This window comes from Falco peregrinus, chromosome 11 (assembly GCF_023634155.1).
Source record: "Falco peregrinus isolate bFalPer1 chromosome 11, bFalPer1.pri, whole genome shotgun sequence".
In the NCBI taxonomy this organism is placed as follows: Eukaryota; Metazoa; Chordata; class Aves; order Falconiformes; family Falconidae; genus Falco; species Falco peregrinus.
In genome coordinates this window covers 13,771,969-13,797,801 of record NC_073731.1, presented here as the reverse complement: position 1 = coordinate 13,797,801, position 25,833 = coordinate 13,771,969, and the positions used below count along the sequence as shown (strand labels likewise).

General features: G+C 38.2%; 1 protein-coding gene across 3 annotated transcripts in view; it reads right to left on the bottom strand.

Annotated features, from left to right (window-relative positions):
* Positions 1-5,856: 5,856 nt before the first annotated feature.
* ZFAND3 (zinc finger AN1-type containing 3) overlaps positions 5,857-25,833 on the bottom strand; it is a 145,699-nt gene continuing 125,722 nt past the window's right edge. For all 3 annotated transcript variants that reach the window (XM_055816092.1, XM_055816093.1, XM_055816094.1), the window contains one exon: positions 5,857-8,579. In XM_055816092.1, the coding sequence (XP_055672067.1) occupies positions 8,425-8,579 (155 nt within the window). In that variant the 3' untranslated portion in view covers positions 5,857-8,424. The remainder of the gene's footprint in view (positions 8,580-25,833) is intronic.

The window sequence follows — 25,833 nt, the reverse complement described above, 5'->3', positions numbered from 1 at the left end:
TGGTTGCAGGCTGCATTTCTGTTTCTGCCTTACGGGATGTCTGCGTACTGCGTAGGGCTTTACACTTGTTTCAGTTCCTGTGGAGTGATTTAATTTCCATAGGCTGTTGAAATTCTCTCCCTACCTTTCTGCAATTGATCAAAGAAAGCCACCCCAGAAAGCACAATTCAATCACAGATCAGCACCGACTTGTTAATACATTATATCGCTTTATAAACAATTTTATTGTTTCACACAACAAACGTGGTTAGAAAGAGCAGGTACAGTATACAACTTGATTGCCTTCAGGGTTTCATGGATGATAGGTTCTGTGAATCCTGAGATCTTCCAGGGCTTGGGAAACAGTGCCGAGTACCACTGCAGCCGCCGACGCAGTGGACACCTTGCACATGCACGTAGCTGAGACAGCATCATTGGCTTTACCTTTATTATCCAGGCTGAGAACAGCAAAGGCAAGGAACTGGTTCTGATTTACATAAGGAGTTTGACTTGGGTCTGCCTGACCCGTGGTTTCTATGTCAATCAAATCTGCCTGGTTTAGTAGTTGTAACAGGAATCGTCTTCATGAAGTTCGATGTAAAAGAAACCAAACAAACCCATAGCATCAACCACATGCTAATAATTTTAAATCAATCAGTGTGATTGATAACATTTAGCATTACTTGGCAAATGAGAGATAGCTTTGAATTTTACCCACAGAATAACAACATTGGGTTAATAACAGAAAGAATTAAAGGCAGAACAAAGACATTTGTATTCTTGGTTTGGATGGGTACTTGGTACCTGTAGAGATGCTATTAAACACTGCTTGCATACCTCTTGCAGCTGTAGTATCAAGCTAGCCTCAAGGTTCCTTGTATTGAGAAAGTTAAGAGCAATGAAGAAGGAGTTTAAACTGGAAGTACAACTCAGCCTTAATGGTGCGCGCTACACTGTATTAACAACTCTAAGAATTTCATATACTATACAGAAGCAGTCATTTAACACTTAAAAAGAACATTTTCATTACAGTTGGAAATAGCTACTGCCAATACAAGCCTCAATACCTTTAGGTGTGATCATCTCTGCTATTACATTGTCTTCATACAGACTCTGTCTTTGAACATGACAGTTTGTGGGGGGTGTTGCAGTTGATGAGAGAATTTGCAGAAGGGATGCTGGAGAAGGCCTACAGCAAATGGAGACGCCTGGAAGTAGAGAAATGAAGGCCTGCACGGATGTTAGCCCATAGGCTGACAGAGGAATCGGAATAGCACGTATTTCCCTGCTCCCACCAATTTAGCAGGAGTTGCTGCCTCAAACAGAGGCAAAGTATTGCTGTTAAGGTAGCAGCTGGGATACAGCCAGCATCACCTAGCTGATCCTACACTTAACACCTGCATCCTTCAGACTCCCATGCGCCCAGGAACAGCCTGACACACACTATGGAAAAATATCAGTAACCCAACTGGTAGCATTTGCTCAAACTTCTCAGTTCTTAAGGGGGAGCATTTTTAATGGAACTGCAAATGAGCATAATGGTGCTTCCAGGACTAAGTCTATAGTAGTTGATAATGATTAAACTACAGCTACTATTGAACAAGCAAACTGAGATACTGGGACATGCTACATTTCCCTGGAAGACAAGCCGGACAAGGACTGATTATATGTATGTGGGTGTGCAGAAAATGAAAGTTGTTTTTAGCCCAGCGGAGTAATTCTGCCTCAGCCATCTGACATCCCAGGAGATTTGTATACATGCACATGTACGGAAAGATCCATTTGGAACTATTATTTTTGAGAAGACCTGAGACCAAACAGTCAAAAACAGAAAACAAGGGTGCAGCGTGACTTGAAGATAGTAATAGAATTTGTAACTAACTGCTGTTTAACTGATTAGCGTTTTAATCTATATAAACATGGTGGGTAATGGAGGGGAAAGTCTGCACACAGACAGTACGTTGGGTAACATCTCTGGCTGCTGTGCACGTGACAGACTATCCAAAGGAGCAGGATTCATGCAAAGCTGAGATGGGAGGATCAGTTACAACATTTTTAGCTAGCCATTGTTGTCTTAAAACCCTAGTACAGACAAGAACAATTGTGCTGGCAAACAGTAGTTAACTCAAAATTTCAGCTTATTCTTGGAGCTCATCATCTTCCGCATGCTGCTGCTAAACGTAGTATGTTAGAAGACATCTCCAGAAACTGCTCCAGATAAAGCTTTCGGGAACCTAAAGCAAATATAGTATACTTTAAACACTGCAGAAGAAGGAGGAAGGCGGGGGGAAGAGACAAATTATTAATAGAATGAAGAAGGACTAGCAGAGGGCTTAGATTCTCTTCTCCCTTCTCTAAGAGTCTTGCATTTATTTGCTGCTTTGAAAAGCAGAGCAATGAGACTAAGCATTTCAGGAGCTTTTTTTACTTTTAAAACTTTTGTTTAGCTTGCTTAATGCACAAGTGCTGATTGTGCACACCTTCCTTCAAAGGATGATACAGTGCCACACTTTTTTTTTTTCTTAAAGGATTGCTACTTTGCTTCAAAGAGACTCTGAACAATCTAAGAGGAGGAAAAAACCCCAACATTTTTAAGTGTTCTGAGAACCCTAAAGAGAGCTCCTTCTGGTCTTGCATCTCTGATACAAAGGATTATTTCAACACTTTGCTTTCAGAGATTTCAACTTTTTGCCTAATTTTTTTTTTTTAAAAAAAACAAGAACAACCGAAACCCCATAACCAACCCCGAAGTGTCTAAACTCTAGTTAGAATGTGGTTTTCTATCCTCCCTGAGCATGCCTGGTAGAGAGAAAGAGTCTTCCACAACTCAGAAAAGAATAAAAGGGACTAAGCAACAAGGAAATAGTGGGTGCCATCTTCTGCCGACAGACAGCGTAGGTCTCTGTAATTTTATTCTCATCACTTACACAGTCACTGCACCATGCTACAAGTTCTTAACTCACAGCACCCTATTGTGCTATGTGCTATAATAACCTATGCATGTTATTAGCTTTGCACAAACTTAGCAGAAAGGAACGTTCTGCTTATGGTCAAACCATTGCCATCAACACTTGCTACTATCTGAAGAACAAAACCCTTCTGTTAAAGGATGCAGTCATCTTTAAAAACTATATATAATTTCAGTAATCTTTTCCTAATGCTGCAGATATATTGAATTTGAAATAATTTACAGTTAGTCTTATAAAGTTCTGCTTGTTTTTCTTCCAAAGAAAACAGCAACATATTGCAAAATAGGAAGGTCCTGTAGCAAAATACGTAGTTATTACTAAATAATCCATCAAAAATGTTTTCCAATTATGACAGTCCTGTTTCATTTCTTTGCATATAACATATGTTGCAGAACTGACTCAGACAAACTCTAGACAGGTATATTCACAAAGATAGAGCAAAACAGTTTTCTGTAACACCAAATCAAGAAAGCTGGCGCTGCTTGGCAAGTAATCATTTGCATCTTACTGTTGCATGATCTGAGCTGACTTGAAGATGAAGGTGGATATGATCACTGAGCACTTGCCAGTTTGCATCCTCTGCCTCCTGCTTTCATGCCTTCTTTCCTCCTGACTCAACTTCCAACTGGAAGATGAGGCATGCAGAGTTTCCGGGAAGGTGCAGATGAACAACATCACAGAACTGAAATTCAAAACCCCCACAGCCTAACATCCAAACAAGGACATCATGTCTGCATTAAGTTTCAGTTAATTGAAGAAACAGCCTATCACTGTAGTAAAATACACAAGGAAGTTATCACTTCTATAGACCAACGTGCTTGAACTAATGTGCAGGGGCTTGCAAGAACAAAGTTAATGCTTTTTTTTTTCCTGTGCCAAGTACTGAAAAGCTAAAAAGAGCAACATTCAAGCAGAACTACTTTCAAATGCCCAGCTGCACATTCTGCCTGCCCCGATGAAAAGGAAAAATGAATGAAGACTAGGAAGAGAAAGAAAAGTATGTCCTTCTCACTGATGTCTTTGGGAACTGTTACATTAATGCTGCTGGAAAGAGCCAGTCTTAAGTTTGTTCTCCTGAAAAAGCTGCTGATAGAGATAAAGCCTACTATTGCCCAAGCTCACCATGTAAAATGTGCACTGTGAGTACTTTAACAGTTTAATGTTACGCACCGTGTTTCCAGCGTGGTCCTTTATGTAGCAGGTATGTACGGCCAGCCACAGCTAAGCATAAGACTACGGACTGATTGCACTAGAAGTGTATCCTCATGCAGCAGCTCCTACCACATCGGCTTTTGGCTTGACCCACAATTTACTACAGAATTGTGCAGAATTCTAATCAGGTATTTGCATGATGAAATAGTTCAGTTTAAGTAGTGTTGTCTTAAATATTTCCATTTGTTTTCTAGGGATAAAAGTTCCCAGGAGCCTATACATTTATTTCCAGTGTGAATTGGCTACAATCTCATTGTGACATTAAGGGATTACTTTGATTAGACCTTCTCTTTGCCGTTCCACTGATGACTGAATTTCAGTAACCACACTACAACAAAGAGAACATTAATTCATTTGTCTGGGCACTTAACTATGTACACATCAACTGTACGCATAGGTGTTGTCAATTACTCCTCTGGTGCCTTTATTGGAATCTATTATAAAATCTGTATTTTTATGGCACCATTAGTATGTCTTCTTTCCTAGTGAGTCTTTGTACTGGAATAGTTATTGTAAGATTTTAAAAAAGTGCTTTTATCCCTTAGAGATTTGTATCTAAGATGTAGCATAGTCACAGAAGAAACAGCTATGATTGTAGAATGAACTGAACACCACAATGAGTACAAAGTCAAATACAAACAGGACATTGTGTTCACAAGGCCAGGGGATTATAGTTTGTCCAAAAGGAGAAAGTCATGCAAAATTCAGGTTTTGGATGTATTTGTCATCTTCCATGGAGCAGAAAAAAGCAGATAATATTCCTTTTGGACTGCTGTAATTGCACCAGGACTCTTTTCAGGTGTTGCCTGTGTACTGCTGAAGAGTAGTTCACGTTCTCAGGTATCTCATTTACAGTTACATTGTTTCTCATTCAAGACACTAAATTGCTTCAAAACAGAAACTGGTGCAGTTAAGGACAAGCTCTGGCATAGCAACCTTCATGGGCAATTCTTACTTTTCCTTGAAGCCTTGGCTTACACCCACCGACAGGTTTGAAACAACAAAAATGCAGAACTGTTTTATGTAACTTACCTTTACTACAACATAGCCATCTTGTTCAAGAATCACAGACAGTTTTATAATTGAGAGTACCATATGAATTTGAGGAAAAAAATGGGTGCACGTCCCATGGATCAGACACAATTTCAATTCCAAACGATTTACAAAATTGTTTTTAAATAATCACCTTGATATTCTCTCTCTAACAGTCCATTGCTTTTTTTACTAGCCTTGTCTTTCTAGCATCTAAATCATTAAGAAACAATAGTTATTATTCTACTTATCCATTAGGAATAGAGCCCATTATGACCTGGAATATAGGTACTCAAGGTGCAAAAGTTGTCAAAATGCATGAAAGAACATTTAAGACATTAAAAAATATTGATGCCAATGACATAGTGTACAGGATGCATTTGACTTAAGAGTATGAACAACTGGTTCATTTGATTACTGTACCTAACCTCAAAATTAAATTAAGCAAATTGGCTACAGTAGATTTAGCCAGATCTGCTTACAAAATAAATCACTAAACTTGAAGCCGGCAGAAATATTATCCTCCCCTTCCAAACCAGCAGAAAATACTGTCCACCTTCCACCAACTGTAAATTCAGCTTAACGTTACTGACCTAAAATTGGTATTTTCCCCATTCATATTTCTTACATGAAATTACAGCAGAAATGGTGCAAAATAGCAAAATCTGTTGGAATAGGCAGAAAGGAATTCAAACTTTAATCTGATTGGTTTAATTTTTTTTAGCATGAGGAAAAAGAATAAAGTTACAAGATTCTTTTAATATTTTCACAATGTTAAACTAAAACTGAGCTCTAGGCTACATGTGTAAGTAAATCTAGAACACAAAAGGGTTAAATAAGATCTTCTTTTAAGATACAAGAACTTAAGCTTTCTTTACGTTTAACAAACTTCACAGAACAGATACTGCAAAGGAACAACCCCCTCCCCAACTTTTTCTTTAAAGTGAACATTGTCCATAATTCACATGAACTTTAAGTAGTGTTCTCTCAAGAGCCACCTTGAAACCGTCTGTGCACTTGTAACGAGATTAAAGAGAATATTAAGAAGGAACAAAATAGCATCTTCAGTATTAATGCAGAAAAGTCTTGTGTATCAATCAGAATGCCCATCAAATGCTATGACAGGATTTTGTAGGAAAAGAAAGTGCGTATCACAGCAGCCGCCAAAATCCGTGTTTTTTTTAAACTCCTCACAGCAAATGTAAATCACATCCTTGGACAGTCCCTCTCACCAGGACCACTTCCTGAAAATGCAGCACATTACAGAAGATTTTGCTGCTGGTTTCATATTCTTGAATAATAACAAGAATTAAAAAAAAAACCAACAAAACAGCTTGCCTTTTGGATAGCTTGCATTTTATAATGATGGGACACTTCTGATTTGCTTCATGGTTAATTAATGCTAATACAGTCAGATGCTGAGTGTGTGTGGAGAGACGTGTATATATATATACTCTTCTTTTTTTTTTTTTAAATGAGTTGTCTCCTTGTTAAAATGCTCCTAGCTGGCTACCGAAGTAACAATATAATTTGGCCTATAAGGAGTTAGTTACCTGCAACAAGTGAAATGGAGGATGACTCATACAAGCTTAGTCCCAAAACGCTGGGTTTTTTCAAGTGACGCGTTACTTCACCCCTCCGACGTTTTGTACCTGCCCAGTATTTGAAGATAAGACAAAATCCTTCCTTCCCTCAGGTTTGCTTACAAATTTACCTGATTGTTAATACCACACTAATAGACTGAGAAGCTAAATTCACTCGGGATTAAGCTGGGCCACATCGGTACACAACCTTTTTACCTGCATAAACCCTGTTAGGCAGCAGGAGACATAGCGGCTATTGTGGTTGCTTTTTTGATTCCAAACTGACAAGACTGGTGCAATTCAGCTCAGCTCAGCTCGGTGTGACATACCATAATACAGAACCATAGGTCTAAACAGATCCAAAAACATTCTACTCCATGTAATGCTTTTCACATTCGCTTGCTATACTTGCTTTGCAATAGATGCGGGCAGAGATTTTCATGAGAGCGTTCAGCTGCATAGAAAGCGGGCGGGCATCGCCCGTTTGATTATCTCATTGACACTCTGGAAGCGAGGAACACAAACTCAATCTGATAAAGGGTGTTTTACCGGTTGTTCCCCAATACTGTTACTGAATTCCGTTTGCTACAAAATGTCCTTTTTTTTCCCCCAATATATAAGTCTAGCTACAGAAAGTCAGTCTGTAGAATCCAGCCATGGCTACTGTGCTGTGAATTAGCCTTATTTGATCAATTATCAGATACCTGCACTTAGCAAAAGGCAAACAAGAGCCAATCAGGTTTCGGCCGGTGGGAATGGCTGCACTGCTCAAGGTATGTGGAATCTGTTCACACAACTCATAGAATCTCTGTGGATGCCATGTAAAAAGTATGCACCATTTACTGCTCTGGGATGGAGTTTGCTTTAAAGTGAGATCATAATTTAATGGAGAAAAAAAAAAAAAAGAAAACCAAAAACAAACCACCCCAAAACAACAAAAAAAAAAAAAAACAAAACCCTGATAGGTTCTTTATAGTAAGATAGATATAAAAATTTTTCATAAGAATCTCTGTCCCCCTTTCTTTTTGGCTTCCTGGGAAGAACCAGAAAGATGTTCCTACCCCAAAAGAATCCCTGATGCTGGTGACACTGCCTAACTCAAAAGCCACACGCGATGAAGGCACGAGTGACCAGTCAGGTCTTCTGGGCTTAAGCAGCTACAGTTGCTGCTCTTAGTAGTATTTCACCTCCTCAAGATTCACTAGCAGTGAAGAGGTGAAAGGCTGCACATTAAACAGTTTGTCCGAAAGCCATGTGCATAGCAAACTTTTACACCAGCGTCTATACAACTATTTGTTTTAACTCTGCAGCTGGAATGTTTCCAGCATAAGGCTTTTAGAGTGACTCCAGCAATAACAGAAGCCTTTGGATTTTTCTTGTTTTGTTTAAAACCACTAGCCATGCTCAAAAATAATATTTCTTCATGGTTTATTTTTATAGGGAGGCTAGCAGGCACCTTAGTAACCAGCCAGAAATCAATTTCAACCACCATCAACCCTAAACTACAGTACCAGGACGGTTGGCTAAAGAAAGGAAACTGATTGGCTGTAGTCTGAAACTTGCCTAGTACAAGGTGTCTGGCTGACTTTGTCCTAAATAAGGCTAACATTAGTGAACTAAGAGAACAGCATTTGGTTGCAGTCTTGCACTCAGGAACATCCTTCGCCAATGCGTTGGCAAGATCTCCCTACTTTCCGATCCAGTTTCACCATTTTCATAATGGCTTCCTCACGTCCACGTCCCATGTGGTCAAACGTGCAGTCATGTTGTTCGGGCAGGCGATGTAACATACAGAACACATAACCTACCATGGAAAGGGAGAAAAAACCACAACAGTTAGGGACTTGGTTATAGTGGCAGATTCTTACCTGAATCACAGGTAAAGGATCATCTACTGGCGGATGACTGTTCTCAAAAATTAACACCAGCTTTAAGTTTTTACTGATCTTCCCTATGGGTTATTAATAAATACTGGGTTATTTATTGCATTTTTTAAAGTATTTATCAATGCAGTATCAAAGCTCAAGTCATATGAGGTTTGGGGCTTTATTTGCCATCCTCTCACCTTATAGAGGAACCCCCAAAATAATCTAAACTAGCTATGCCCAGACAGTAACAAAGCTAATTTTTTTTTTAAAAAAAGGTGCTGATCATCTTCACTGAAATCTTCCCTACTTTATGTGGAGTTGGTTCTTGTTTCTGGAATTCATGCCTATGGTACTTCAGGCTGAGCTCCCAAGCAGGCATTCAAGTCAGGACTGTTACATCTAAGCACCTTGCTTCCTCCTTACTGCCAGCACCCCAAGTTCACAGCGACTGCAGGAGAGCTCACTGCTCTGCTGCTATTCCAGTTTGCAGAAGCTTCACTTTGTGAACTGTTCTGACACTAACTGCGGGGGGTGAACAGGCATTTGACATAGGGATATGTCAAACCACATAATCTTGTCTGTAATGGAAAAGATGAGGGCTATTGTCTCTTTGTCTAAATGCAGTCAATGTTACTCAGTTTTCCAGGCAGCATGTGATTCAGGAACACATGTCAAAATTTTTCCTGTGGGTGAGGAGGGCATCTTCAGTAGCCACCTCTTTCTAGTCTACAAAGAAATTTGGCTTCTTTCTTATTTAGCCCTAACATTTTATAACAGTAAAGAAACTGCCTCAGATTTTCTACCTCTAAAATGGATGTTACACAGTGATAAGCAGTATTAAGATGATACAGTATGGAAAAGAGTTACACAGTTACAGGGCTCATGGTACTCCACCATATATGAAACAAAGTATGAAATCACCCATGCTGTAATATTTTTCATGTCTGATGGTGCAAAGAGCATCACTGCCTCTCACTGAATGTTTTACGTTACTGCTGCTCCTTGAATGCTCAAAAAATATTAAAACCATAAAATCATGATATTTGAGACAAAAAAGGATAAAAATGAGTGACTGATTGAGAGATCCTGTATTTGTGCATATATATATATATACACATACACACAAACATATATTAAAATACATGTGTAAAGTATTTCAAGATCCTGGACTATAAAAACATCAATTGTAGGAGAGAACAGGCTACCTTTATGTTAGTGTAATTGTTAAGAAAACAGAAAGGGAAAAAGTATCGCACATGCAATGATTAAAAAAAAAAAATGGGGAAAAAAATCCGATTTATCTTTGCTCTTTGTTTCAAAAGCACCAGCTATGAAAATTCATGTCTATTATCTGTGCCTGGCATTGAAACACAATTCTAGGAACAAAGCAAAAAAGACAAGTTTTCTGTATTTGGTACGTGGAATTCAGAAATACGGACAGAAAGATGCAGATTGAATTGATACGTATCTTGCCCCTTGTGATCATTGCCTTCACTTCCATCTCAATCTGGGTCATACCACACTCCAAATACCTTTCTTGAGGTGCCAAAAATTCAAGGTTTCTGAATGTTAAAATAAAAACACTCTTGGACCATCATCTCAATACGGAACAGGCACTTCACTCAATTCTCTCTTACAGAAAACATGGTCTGAAGGCTTCCCTTATTTCTTGAAGCAAGACTTCAAATTACTGAACCAACATCCAGTGCAGGCACAAGAACACATAAATACCCAACTAGATGAGCTCAAAAAATCAAGTTCATCATCTTATCTGCAACGGATGTGTAACAAGCACATGCAAGAACCCCTGCATATATGGATTGGGCTGAAGTAATTTCAGTCCCTTGTAGGTAAAAACTGGTTTTAAATCCTGATAGTCATACAGATGTCTGCACATGATTAACTCAAGTAGAAATGCTATTTAACATTATTTAGGAGAGATCTTGAACAGGTTTACAATCTTCTATGCAGCTTCAACAATACCCTTTTGACAACTCTAGAATAGATATACAACATGACCTATCACTTTTGAACATGACCTTTCAATTGCCCCATCTCCTCATGGTCTACAAAGCATCCTGCCTTTTGTGGATGAGCATAACTTCATGATGTTCTTTTCTAATTTGCCACCCCCAATACATTCTGTTCTGTGCTTTGCCCTACCTTTATTTCTTTTTTGAACACCTTTTAGTTTTTTTTATAGCACCTGTTTTCATGTAGGAAGATCCGTACTGCATGCTATATTTATTCCAGATGAAACAGATTATTTCTTTTTCTGTTTGTCAAGTTTCCTTACGCATTCTTGAACAGCATTTCAATAACTGTCCACAAAGAATGGCAGGTGATTTTCATATTCCCAGACTATGGGAAAAGTATTTCTAATTTCAGCAACTAAACGATCTAAACTTGTCATTCACATATCTATTTAAGTATGTACTGCTGATTAGAACTGATAATACCTAATGAAAGAATATCCAAGCACATTTTGAACACTATTAAAATGGTTTTGCTATATTGGCTGTTCTTACGGAGGGGGTTTATGATTGTTGAATTAGTAATGGGGATCTTCTGGAAGTCTCATTTCCGAAAAGAGACTTCAGATCTTTAGTCCCTTACTCCAAATGCCTAAGTCACCATCTTTGTGTATTTTATTTAAAATTTAAAGGACTTGAATACTGTTATATAGTATCAAGTTGAGTAACAGTAGTTCTGAACAATTTTTCATTAATTCAGAGTGGATATACACAAAAATTCACGACTTGCTTCTTCACTGGTCTGGAAATTAGAGTGGACATTCTGTGGTCTTCATGTGCACAGGTGCCTGCTGTTTTATCAAGACCATCAGTTTTTACAACAGTTCCATTATTAAGTTATGTGCACTGGGGCAGAAGGCCAATATATGTTCTTCTATTTTGATCCTTAAAACCAATCCGTATTTAGAGGTGAAACCTTTTCTCCCGAGAACTCTGCTTTTATGGTTATAAAGCAAGTTAGATAAACGAACCCTTGCGGTGTATTTATTGTTAAGTTCATTATGGGAATGTATCAAATACAGGTTGTCTCCCCTAAAGGATTTTACTGCAGAAATGCTTCCTTTACCACACTAGAACTTAAAGGCAAAATAAATCACTTTCTGCTAGGGGAAAGAGCACTGGAAAAAGGAATCCATCTGCCAACTAAAGTTAGTTTACCCTAGTCATCAACCAAAAATATGCTAGAGTTCCACTCCAAGCATAGAGGATTTCCATCTAGTAAATGTAACAATACATCTCACAGCATTGCAATGGTTGTTTTCTGATCTTAGAAGTAAACCATGAATCACCTACTCCTCAGGCCTCTAATGCAAACATTTTGGAAAAAACATTATGTAGTGCCTCAAAACCTTTGAGATCCTGTAAGTACCCCAGAAACTACTTCACAATGTATCATCAAAACCCTTATTTCCATTTCATCACCAGAGCATACATGGCTAAACCCTAAAGCATTGTACCATCTCTGCCTTACTTGTGCCCAAACAGGTGTATGAGTCTTTTGCATAGGACATATACAAAAAATGTAATATTTTGTGTTTAGGAAGTTTAAGATTGCACACAAGCAACTGTAAAGTTGCTTTCATTATTCCTGAGGAATCTGCTGGGAAAAGGCAACTGGAGAGGACAGAAAATGAAATAATCTTCCATATTCAAGACCAGACAATACAGACTACAGTTTGCTATGTGTGAGTGATGATGAAAAATGACTGTATTTCCCTCATTGTTACATTCAAGAGCACTGGCTAGACGGAACTATGGCCTGACAACAAGCAAGTACTTCATCTAAAACCTACATTCAAATCTTAACTTTCTGTCTTCAAATTCTGAAGAGAGTAAGCTGCTAAAATACCAATAAAATCATATGCAAAGCATCAGAAACAATTCAACTAAATGGCATAATCATCCACAACACAAAAACCAAATTGTAATTTTGGAGGTCCCTGATTTTGTTGAATTTCTTTTTTCCCCCTCTTTTTTAACCCAACAGAATGTGGTCAGACTTTCTGGAACATGGCAAAAATACTCAATAATTGGATTACTGCAGACTGCCAATGGAGAAGCACAGTACACTGGTGGGACTACTGTAGTGGATGTCCCAGGCCAGGCATGGAGTCCCAGACTCTTCCTATGTACTGCTAGAGAAACACCACACGGTTACATAAAATACATAATAAATATAATGATCCCTGTTACATGAAGAGCATTGTAAGAGAAAGGAAACTCCTTTTTCTCCCACCCAGAGACTGTGGTCCTGATCTCACTGACGAGACAGTCAGAATGCTGCTACAAGATGACAGATTTGTTTTGTTTGTGAGCATGCTTTGAAAAGTGGTGGAAGCTCCAAACAAGCTTATTAAATATTTATACAACTTAGTCATTTACAAAGTGACTTAAAAACATTTAAAAGTGTTCCTGTTTGAAACACCTTGATGTATATTATCTAAAAAGCAGTTGCATGCTGCCACAAGTACCCTGATATTCAGTATATTCATACTTTGTTTTTTAAGGACAGAGAGCATATTTGGACTTTGCCATACAGCGGATGTGTCACATGGTTAATACAGTCGTTCTATCTACTGAAGAAAACTGAACCTCGCTTAAGTAGAGATACATTTTTACATTTCTAAAAGCTAAACCATTCTAATATCATTGCTGACGTTAAAAGACGGAGCCATTACCAAGTACCATTGATCACCTTAATTGTTCAAGCTAAACATTGATGTTTTCATGGCATACAGTAACCACTCTGGAAGTTTAGCCTTATATACTACAGTGACCCCTTCTGATTCATCCAAAGAAGCTCCCATTGGTAGGTAAAAGAAACTGAAGTCAGTATTACCGTACAAAATCAGAGCTTCTGACAGTTTTAAATCATCTTACCTGCCCACTAGTACTGCTATTTATCATTCCCAAGTCAAAAGGCAGTTCAAAACTGCCAGTATTTGCAGCTTACGCCACTTGCAAATTTTATTTAGTAAACCACTTGTGTTTGTATAGCTCCTCTATACAAAGCCTAGTCAAAAGCAGTCTTAACAATGTCATAGACTTATTCCTGTGCAGAATTCTGTGCTGTGTGCTTTGGTTCTTCACATGCTTCACAAGAAATTTTACCTTTCTTGCTAATTTGAGATTCTAATCAAGAGGTTCAAACAACTTACAAGTACCTTGTAACCTTGAGAGATGAAGGTGCTGCAAAAATTCTCTATCAAAGGTGTATTATCTAACAAGGTATGTGTGAGTCCATATGCAGATTCCTGTGCAAGAACAGATTTTAATGGATCTTTAAAAGGTGAACGTACCTACAAGATATCATACACCACAGCAAAAGCAGGCAGATTAGCCAGCAGAGAAGATTAGATCATGCTGCTGCAGCACTGTTCAGAATAATTGGACATCATTCTCCAAAAGTGTCTAGTAATCCCCAAACAACACTTACGCATCTTCCCCATCCTTCCAACCGGAAAAATGATTTAACATACTGCACATGCTATTAAAAAAATGTGGGAGGAAATATTTTTTTCCTTTTTTCAAGACCTGAAATAGGTAAGAAATGAATGTAAGAGTAGAACAAATACCTGCCAAGATACAAAGCAAGATCCTAAGGACTTGTACATGCAGTACCTCAGAAAACATTTGTTTTCTGGATTTGAATGTAACCCAGCTTGCACCCCTTAGTATTTTGGAGATTTTTCAACCTTATTACAGAAGGCTGTAAAAGTGCGCTATAGTCCAGCCTCGCAAAATGTCCAGTGTAGCCTACACGCACTGCTATTTTACAGTATAAAAATATTCCAGTCTGCTGATATCTTGTACTATTTTCCTTCTAGATGGCTCCATTCTTGCACATACTCTTAATTACCTCTTCTCTCTCATCTGTGGGGAATGCTCTGCATTGGTATGGTCAGCTTTCACTATAGAACTCAAGGAACCCTCAGTTTTACTGACATTTTCTATAAAACCAAACCAACCCAAATCTCAACACACTAAACGACATGCATTTGGAAAGAAGTCAGCTAAACTGTTCTGTTCCCAGATTTACAAGATGTTGTGGACTTTGGTTAAGTGCTAAGTAGTTTGGAATAACTTGGCTAGGAATCTTGTCATTCATTCTCAAGGGGAAAGGGGAGTAAGCCACATTATGGTGAAGCTTTTCAACCAAATAGATGTATTTACTAAAATTCCACAAAACATAGCTTGAGGCAGTCCTTTCTATCATTTCCACCCCAAGAAAAGTGGATAGGGAATGTTAACCTCTGAAGGGCTCAGAGTTAAAAGTCTCCAAATATTAATGCACAGTATCTTAAAAATTGCCCTCTCAAGGCATTTCAGTTCCATGTTCCTTCACAAACAGCACAGCTGCAAAAGATTCATGAAACATACAGTAGGAAGAAGTGTACTTTTCTTATTAACTTATTTTTCTAACCTTTTGCTATGGTCACTGCAACGCCTTGCAATATTTTATTCTTTATATAGATCATCTATACTCACTCATGACAACCAAAATGATCAATAATGGAATCAAAAAGTGGAAAAGAAAAAAGGTGGTATGAGACATCTTAGAATGTTTCTTTTAATCTGCCAACCTGTCCCTGAGACTGGACATGCACTTGGGACTTCCATCTTCTCTTAAATCAGTCATAATCTCAGCTTCATGCTAGAAGCACACAGCCCTGTGGCATCTGTGATGCTACATAAAATTTAATGTCTGAGACTCAGGATGCTTACAAGATGCTGCAGATTCATTTTTTATCTCTACTACTGGGTTTATGCTTAGGAGAAAATAAGGGAACAGGGGTCTTTTTTTCCTTTCTTGCTCTACTTTGCTATGTACCACAAAGAGGGTAAAGCAGCATGTGTGGAGCATGCACAAAAAAAGGTATTAGTAAAAGAAAATGCTCAGGAAAGGAATGGATGAAATTGTATACAAAAGAAAGATGACACCATCTTAATCCTGTAACAGCCACTGGACAGGTATGGTTAAAGATTCTGCAAGAATTCTTCAGACTGCAAGGCAAAGACTTTGTATTTCCAAGTTTAGTCACGTCTAATTTGTGTTTGAAAGTGTCTTCTGCCTGTTTTCTTGAAGATCATAAGCCTGGGAAGCCGCTTTAGGGAGCACGCAAGAGATGTGGTTTTGCACTGTGGAGACTCTGCAAACAAACTGTGTTTTATCCCAATTTGTGCTAATTTCAAATTCACTTTCCTATTTATCTTCCTACTTGCGCAAAAAGCTGTCAAACCATTTTTTCCTACATTGAATGTGACACAAATATTGAGCAGAGAATTTATACCACTTGAGGACAGAGCACATGCTCATTTTTTAGGGTTTTGTTTGAATCCACGATTTTTAAGGAAGTTCAACATAAGACACTATTCTACTCCTTGACTTTGGAACCAAGAACTTCTCAAAAGAAATTTTCTTCCTATTTCTTTGAAGACAGTGTATTTGGAGTGGGAAAAATTGAGATATGGCACTCTCCTAGATTCAAGCCCTGCTTTTGCTCTAGCGGACACCACCTACACAGATGTAGGGAGCATCTTCAGGAACAGAACTGAGGTTTTCAGTAAATTATTTCTGAACTTCAAAGTATCCACAATGAATTAAAGTGATAAATACAGCATACCTGCTTTGTAATAGCAAACTGAAATTAAAAAAGTTTGCTGTGGGTCAGGTCTTACTAAATACCACAGGTGTCAATCAGAATCATATCTCAGCTCTGCCATGTACCACAAAGTAAGAGTGGTTAAATCTTTTGGTTTGGACCAAATATTCTTCCTGTTCTACAGAACACATGCACGTAAGAGTAACTACTACAACACAACTCCTTCACTCACTATGGATTCATGAGTTAAGGCCAACATCTATCAGAGACAGTCTGACGGAGCAACTTAGGTGCATGATTACTCCCACAGGTACCGCACGCAATCAATACTCACTTCTAAACTACTTTGTACCTCAGAAGTCACTGACCTACACATTTAATCTGTAGGCTCCCCTTCCAACCTTACACGCTGTCCTTAATTTTCGGTCTAAGTTGCAACCCACAGCAGTCACGCTCAAGCAGTAGTTGTGACACTACAACTTGACTTACCAGCCAGCACAAATGGTGGGTTACCACTGTTGTGAAATGTCTGTAGAACTGGGGTATGACCCCAGTTAATCTATGGTGATGGATGCAACTTCACGGAAATTGGCATCTTAATGTGTCACATACATTCTCAATATAACCAAAAGAAACATTTTTTCCAAAAGACTTGCACAACTGCAAAAACAATCCAGTTAAATGTTTAGTTTAACAGGAGAATTTTCAAAGAAACGTTTTGCTCCCAACGACTTGCAGCATCCAACAGTGGTGCCAGACAGTAAACAATGTACAACTAACTTGAGGGAGAGGAAAAGCTAGGTTCCAAATTAAAATTTTGGACTTCAAATAGGTGAAGAGAGTTTGCGTTTTTGAATTATCATACGATCTTGCAATGATATATTCAGGAGAGGTTAGTATCACCACTACACTTGTAAAAGAAACACTCACTGCCATGTGTGCAGGGCTGAGAACACACTGAAACAACACTGCACGTCCCGTATCACTCCTAGTTTCACAAGGTTATATCCCATAGGATGTGGGACAATGAATCCAAAGAACAGGATATGCAGTAAAAAAGCAGAATTACACCAAAAAGTCATCCTAGTGTCACAGAGTAGATGCCTAATAAAGTAGAGGTAAACCATAATAATAGGTAACACTGTTGTAAATGGTAGTACTCTTATAAAATCAGATTTTCCATAGGCTATACCAGGATGTAAAGAAGTACTTGTTTCTCACCCAGAATATTTAGATTTGAGAGCAGTGAAATCTTACAAAAAAGTCTCCCGAGAAAGGGCAGGTGGGTGACAGAACTATGCTAGCATCAATGCAGAGCCTTGCACAGAGTGTTTGACCTTTTCAAAAGAGCTGGATAAGTATTAATACTTCTAGAATTCTCTCTACACTAAGCCCACCTGAGCCAATACTTTTCTTCCAGAAGCTGAGGATTTAATTAAAAGCCAAAGCGTACCCAGCAACTTAATTAAAATTGCAAGCAATACCAAGTGATTCAATAATGTATGTGTATCATTTTGTTTAGCCCAATGAAAATGCAGGAAGGATAAGGCTACTAATGAAGAACTGGAATGAATAACGAAAGGGTCTATATGCACATACTGTACGTGTTGTATTAATTCTAACTGTTCTCCTGGATCCTGCATATATTTTAACGGCAAATCATCACATGCTGAATATGATTCCAGGTTTGATTTTCAATATATTTCCTGAATTGTGTTATTAATGCCTTAGGTTTAAATAGCTTTCTACGGGTTGCACCGTATCGATCCACAGTCTGGCAACAGCTAGGCTTGCTGGCCAAATCACTGGAGAGAAGTAGCTCTCTTTCTTTTAAACCTAAATGAAATTTATTTTACAACTTTATCCCCTATTTACACCTTATGTCCAAGGTCCCTTAGATTACACATTCTGCTCCACGCAAATCATCTATTGCTGTAGCCTCTTGCCATCTGTCAGGAGTAATTCTTCTAACCAAAGAGAATCAGAGCTCCATTCAGAAGCTCTATTTATACCATAAAGGAAAATAAATGCTTAGAGCGACGTACAATTCCACCCTTCCCCTTTTTTTGGGGATGCGAAGATTTACACAACGTTCCCTACTCCTGCTTGTTCCGAATACAGCAGGACACCCTGTACAACACTTATGCATATATCTGAGCAGCCTTCAGCAACTCAGTAACATTTAACAGCTGTGAACACTTCTGTAGGTAAACATTTTCAATTCAATACATAAAATGATACAATTAAATAAATGTATCACTTTTAAAACCTTACTGAAGAAAATGCTGTAGCTTAGTGATTAGAATATCCATAAATACAGTTTTTCAGCTCTTGAAACTTTTCTCCAAGGCAAGAAATACTTAATAGCAAAAGCCTCTGACACTAACATTATTCTTTTTATTCCTGTGAGAACAGGTGCACACTAATCTTTATGCCATTTCCTTAGAAGGTCCCAGCAACCTAGTAGAGAACTCTAGCACAGAACCATGTAGTCTCACTCCAGTCCCAGTTTCAACGCTGTCTTATACCTTAGATACTGAATTCAAGGCCACGGGTGGCATTTTCCTTTAGGTAATATTTTAGTTATTTGGTTTGTAGGGAAAATACCCTGACTTTTCAAGGCAAACTTTTAACAATTCCTTTCAATATCCTTTCTCCTCCCAGTTCTGATGCAGCAAATGGTGTGATGTTTTTTCCCCACTTCTTCCTATGAAGAATTAAGACTTCCACCAACAAAATTCACTCATCTTTCTTCCCTACCTAAACCTTACTTCATAGTTGTTGAACTAGCTGGTAATGTTCCTTCAGGATTTGTCAGATTATGGCATATTTTTGAGCCTGCTACGTTTACTTGAAATATGAAGCACATTAGTAAAATCAGTACATAGGTGCATAGCTATTCATTAACATATGGGCAGATATGTCTGATTCACTTTGAGGGGGATGCTTTCTAGGCCGTATCTTTCCTTTTGAGAACAGACTGCTGCAGCCTCCTGCCGACTGGCAGAAGTTTTCAAGGTGCACAGTTCTGGTGAAGCTATAACATGTGCCTGTGGGACTCTGGATAAATAAGAACACTGTGAAGAAAGAATTTTGATTAGAAAGGTAGAGCACTTTAACCTTCAAAAATGTTTCCTTTAACATCTGGCAAGTAGGTGGCTATTACCTTCATTTTTTTCTGATAAAAAAATGACGCAAAGACTGAGCAAATTGATTCTCTAAAGGTTCTGCAGGAGATGGAATTAGAAATCAGCTAGTCTCAGCTAGATTTTTATGTTCAAGTTCACTAGGCGTTGTGTCTCATGCATACAAGACAATTAAAATTGCATCTCCTTTCACTTTATGCATGTGCTTCTTTCTTCTGTAACCACAGCACAAGCATGTATGAAAGAAGAGACCTAATGCAGCAACCAACAAAATCCTTATTTTTCCCCCCTCACCATTACCACATCAGTACTATCAAAATAAAACCACTTTTTATTTGTTTTGTTTTTAAAAGGAACATGTTACCTTGTTTTATTTAAGAAGAACTCGAGGACCTAAGAGACTGACTGACCTATTTTCATTACCCGTATCGACTGGGACTGTTAACAGGGTCAGTATACGTTATAAATTAAGAGTCACCTGTTGTGGAACTGTAGGTAGCAGGGTGGAAGAAATCCAAACCAGCACATGCTGTAAGAAACCCACATTACTTGAACAAGCTGGGGGAATATACTAGAGCCTTTTCAAACTGTATTTCATGATGACTAATTATAAGCAGACCATGAACTCCATTTACACTTTTAAAGCTGTAAATAGTTTTTCTAAAGCCTAGACACATGATACACCAATTAGTCAAGTGCTTTTAACTGTTTAATTTCTAGTATTTTCAGAATACATATTACTCAGAGAGACCAACCTTAGTTAACAGCTCCTATTCCCTATCAATTTAATTAGCATCTTGGGATAATATGTTTTTAAAATAAAACAAAATAAAAAACCCCCTTAGAGTCTGAATTCGAGCTATAATGGGTAAGTGTTTGCTTGCTGGGATTTTGTTTGGTTGTTTTGTTGGGTTTTTTTTTAAATGCTTGCAGCAATGTAAGCTAAGATGCTAAGCATTACTGGAATGGCTGAGGTAGAAGGACTATTCTGGGAGCAGCTATCTTAGGAGAACAGCCAACACAAGACAGCTGAAGAGGGTACATCTTAAGGCCTGGCAGGAAGACTCACCAGAATTATAGTATGTAACCAGTTACTAATAAGATTTATTTTTCCTTTAATACTTCTTATTGAAGTGGTTGACTCAATCTCCAGAAGCAGTGCACATACTTAATTTTAATCAATGGAAGTACATCCATTATACCAATACATAATCATGTCCTGAAGCCATTGTACCAGATAAACCTTATCCATCTAGAAAGTGAATTTACTAGCACCATTATAAATTCTCCTCCACAGAAAAAGGTTCAATGGAAATGGAACCATGATTTAATATTTTACTGAGTTTTAAGAGAAACATTAGTTTCAATACATGTCGGACTACTTTGTACAATGATGAAGCAGTTGTCAGCTGCTTTTTTTTTTTTTTTTGCTTATCTATTCATGTTTGTTTGTTTCTTCCTGTCCTTTTGAAGATAATTTTTAAATTAACTGAGTAAATCAAATCATTCCAAATTTACTCTGGCACAATTCAAACAAGTGCCTCATCTCCTGTGTTTATGAATGAGCAGTATACAAGTTAAGAATCTGCAGCTGTTTTTCTTCCACTTGCTCTATCACTGAATCACAGCGAGACTTGCTGCTACAGTATCTGTAAAAAAAGGGTACCGTCTCTTCTGCATGGACACGTTTTGTTTCTGATGGCTCAGTGCTTGATAAGAGTCTGTTCTTTCCTTACCCCTCTGCTTAGTGGGAGTCCAAAACAGAAGTAAAGCAATGGACACTTTTAAATAATCCCAAGAAAATAATTCCACCAGGTTATTACAGATTTATATAGAACTAAATTAAAAACAGCGATGTGAGAAAATAAGCATAGTAACATACCACAGCTCTCTTACACTTACTATGCTTATGTGTATGTGTGTACATATATACAAGAGACAAGTTTCCAAATGGTTTAGAAGGTATGTTTGCCAATTATTTTTTAAAAGTTTTGTTCCTGTCCCTGCCAACATTACAGATTTTTACAACTTGCTATAAGGCCTTCTCATGGTGGTTGAATCTCCTTTAATTTTGCATCTGCTCATCAATGTTTCAAAGTCCTTTCCACTGTTAAGTTTTTAAATATATATATATATGTATGTATTTATTTATAATTTGGCAAGCACTAAATTATCTTTAGAATGCAGCAGACTTAAATCAGGAGTTGGGTTTGGGATGTAGGATATTTTGTAAGAGATATAATGCCAGTTAGTTTTAACATTGTTCTAGTGCAAGATAAATGTGCTCTTCACAGGCTTATTCCCTCATCACCTTAAGGTCAGCTTCCCTTTGAGCTACTTTTTTCAAATAACTTCTGAAATTTGTGATTTTGTTCCCACGATTAACTTCCCTCATGATCACTGTTCACACAGAAAGGAATGTGGTGCACTGATACCTGTATATAAATTAATCCGAAGACTTCACATACTTTTTTGGACATATGTTTTTTGATGAGCTGTTTCAAATAAGTTTTTTTCTCTTATTTTAACAATCAACCGAAGTACCTCTGTTTCTGTCAATGATTCCTTTCATCTAATTAATAGGCATTTATAATAGTCTGTCCCACTGCCCCTAATTTTTTTTGTTTGTTTTTAATCTAAGTACTTAAACATTCATTTACATGTTTTTTCCCCCCTCTAGACAAGTAATCTTAAGATTACCCAGTTTGTTGCTTTACCTCCCTGTTTTATACTCCTTCACAGTTCAGCTTCTCCTTTATCTTTTTTTCATTTTCCTACATGAATGAATTTGGCATCCAAGCCAACTGTACTATGCAACGTGTACATCTTGTACTACTATGGCCTCTTTACTTTCTGTTCTTCCTGTCCCCTCCTCTAATCTAAGCAAAGAATGAAGAATCTTAAGTGGTTTTATGCATTAACCTTACAAGAAAAAAAGCAACAAAGTAGTTGGGTAGAAATTGAGTTATCAACTATTCAGACATATTAATTTTCTGTGTTGCTAAGCTGTAGCAAGCAGCTTGCTATTGAACTTTTTAGAACTAGAAACCATTTTATCAAGATAATCTTACCCACTCTGCTCACATTTTGATGAGGTATTTCACCAACTTCTAATAAAAATTTAACATGGCATCTATCCAGTTTGCATTAAAGTCACATTCAGCGCCATCTCTGAGATGCCCAGCACACTGTATACTGCAAAGGCTAAAACCTGTGTCCTTTTTCTAGAGACGTGCTTCAGTAGTTAGATCTCAATTACAATAAGCAGTGGACAGTGAGCTATGTGGACAAAGTTATAGCCACATAAAGCTCCTAACTAATTAGGAAGGAAAGTTATGCCCTGATAAAGAAGCAGTCCATGGTGTGCCCCAACAACGTGCTACACCCTCATGGCACGCGTTCAGCACAGCGCGGCAGCGCTCTGGCTAACCGGCAAAGTTAAACTCGCATTTCCTGACTCAAGAGTCTTGCTGCTGTAGAGGCCACTTGTGAACATGCATCCCTTCAAATCAAGAAACGAACAAACGTTAATATTTGCCAACATCTCAGAAATAAAAATTGCAAAGCCACGTGTTTTGCCTTCACCCGTGTCCGAGGTTAGTAGTTACTGCCGTGTCTGCACCCTGAGCAGCGGTGAGTATGCAACTGTTCAAGTCTCTCTCCATTCTGGGAAATTATACCTTGTCAAAACACAACCTAAGCCAGTAACACTTCAAGAAAATCTTTCCCATCCACACAGACAAGAAATACTGCTAACAACTGTTGGATCAGATTGCACCACAACTGAGCAGATGTTTTTAAGTCTGATCAAACTGGGAGGTTTCAACATCCTCCCGTGCTATTAAGCACCTACTCTGGCCAAAGAACACAAAACCCCTGAGATTCCTATCTGAGAAGCACACAAGTCAGCAACATCTCTGTAAGGCACTGCTACTGGGAGCTAAAGCTAGGCTTACTCTCCAGGGCCACCCCACTGATTGCCAAGAGTTCTGGACAGCTGGAGCCTGAGCTACAGACGTGTCCATTAGGACGTGGCCTAGAAATTGCAAACCATTCTGCACAAAACCTGCTGAAGGGCTGGCATGCTGCAGTAATTTTTCTTTAATTGCTGACTAGGGCTGGATCTAACATGACAGATGTGAAATACCATCTAGACTATCCTCATACATCTTAAGCGATTCCAACAATATTAAAGACCACTGCAGACTTCTGCATGTTGGCTTTACACAGTAAGTGATACCAGAACTACTTTTTGCTGTAAAATACTTCTAAGCCTCTGCCATAAAACTAAGCTGTGCTTTCTGTGCAAATAATTTCTATGGCTTAGAAGCTTACAACTCAGATCTTTTAAAAATGTACACCGCTATTTAGTAGCAACATAAATCTAGTCAAGCAACTAAGACAAGGCCCATAAATTTATAGTGTAATTTGCAAATAATCAATCTGCCTTTTTCTAAAATACATTTCCAGAAGTCTGTGTTCTCTAGCTACTTTCACTCACAACTTCGCTGCCCCTAGCTTTAAAGCCAGTCTGTCATAAATGCCTGCTTATAACATCACTGAATCGACAATTTTCAGATCAAGGATCATAGGTGATTGACTTCAGACCTCTTACACTCCCAGCAGAAATGCTGTAATAGAATGTAACTTGAAGAATATGATTCCTGTAACTCCTTGACAGTATAATTACCTGTTAAATCTAATATTAAATAAATACAATATTTCAATACAATTATTATCCATCATAAGACACTAAGCTATTGAAAGCCCACCCAAAACTAGAGAACACTGCTGTCTGGAAAACATGCCTAGTGTAACTGTCACCTAGAAGTGTTTCACAGGAAGGTAGTTTTGTTCTAGTAGTGTTGACTTAAAGGTTATCCAATCAGAGAGGCACAAAATGAGAATTCGTTTTAAAATTTCTCTCTCGCTGAAGCTTGCAAAGTGCATCAGCAATTAACAATTCCTATCACTTCTCCCAGTTCACCATGTGAAAAGGCTCAGAACTCGTTTTACAAATTGCTCTTTTGAAGATCAAAGGGAAGCTGAATTTGTCTGTGTGCGCTCTGGATGAGTTTGTAATTTACTGGAACTTTCAGAGGAGGCTTGGCAGCACGCTCGTTTGACAGCCCCAGGGTACAGGATTCAGGGGAGCTCTGTGACTCTTCTGAGTTCCTTCCTTGGCTTTAATTGGCACCTCATTAGAAATTAATGAAAATGACATCCTCTGTTCTTCCTGCTCCAGGCACAGAACACTACAAAAAGGCCCATCACAATTCATAACACATTCAATTTATATAGCAATGGCTCTTAAGCATTATTTATGAGATGTGAATTTCTTGTCAGCAGTTAAAAACTTGTACAGAGGGGAAGCAGAATGAAAAAAGGTCTTGAGAGTATGCATGTATGAAAATAAACAGATCTTTCTACATCTGAAAAATGTTGTGTTTGAATTTGAAGAACTTGCTGGAACTCCCTTCTCAGTAGTGAATTGTTTTTTGTCATGGCAAAGCCCTGCAGCACTGTCAAATATGTCTCCAGTTCCATGCAGTGTCAAGGGAACGAGCTCAGCCGCATCCCCTCCCTCTGCACAGGTCTTATAGAGACAGTAGAGCCAATGCATTACCTCCCAAAGATCTCTGAATCTGGTGTAAAGCAGCAGCCCACTCTCTCTGTCCCCTTTTAAAAAAGGTTGTTCCCTGCCGCACAAGTCCCAGTTATGCTGGATTAATATTTGCAGGTATGTCTATATTAAAACATTGTCCAGTATGTATAGATTTTTCTTTCCACTATGTCTCACTAAAAATCTCACTGGAAGAGTCACCAGGACACATCACCAAAAAAGGAGATAATTTCCAGTACTTTGAACTTTAAGACAAGATCACGTGTAACAGCAAACAATAAAATGGCTGCTCTGTGGAGTTAATTTGGATTTTAATAACAGTGTTTCAAACACAGCTTTGGAACAACATGGTATTTATGTGGTTAATCCTCTTTCCTTACATCCAAGCAAACACATACATTTGTCCTTCTAAAGATTGTGACTGCCCTTTTGTTGATTCTGACTATCAGAATTTCTTTTAATGTTTAAAGTTGAGGGGTTTTCCATCTCGGGTTTTTTTCCCCACTGTTTCAGTTAAGGAATAAGACGCCAAGAATTTAATAGCAGTGGTCCAAAGTCCAGATCAAACAATGTTCTACCTTGACCATTACTTTTGAAGAATATACATGCCTATTTTACACCAGTTCATTGTGCTTCACATTATGACAAAAAGGATAACCTGATCACATATGGATTTAGAAAACTTCTAAATGAAAAAGATTTTATTTATTCTGTCCCATTTCCCATCACCCTCTCACCAGGGTTTGTGATCTGGCTTGTCATTCATGACCTAAAGCAACCCAGTT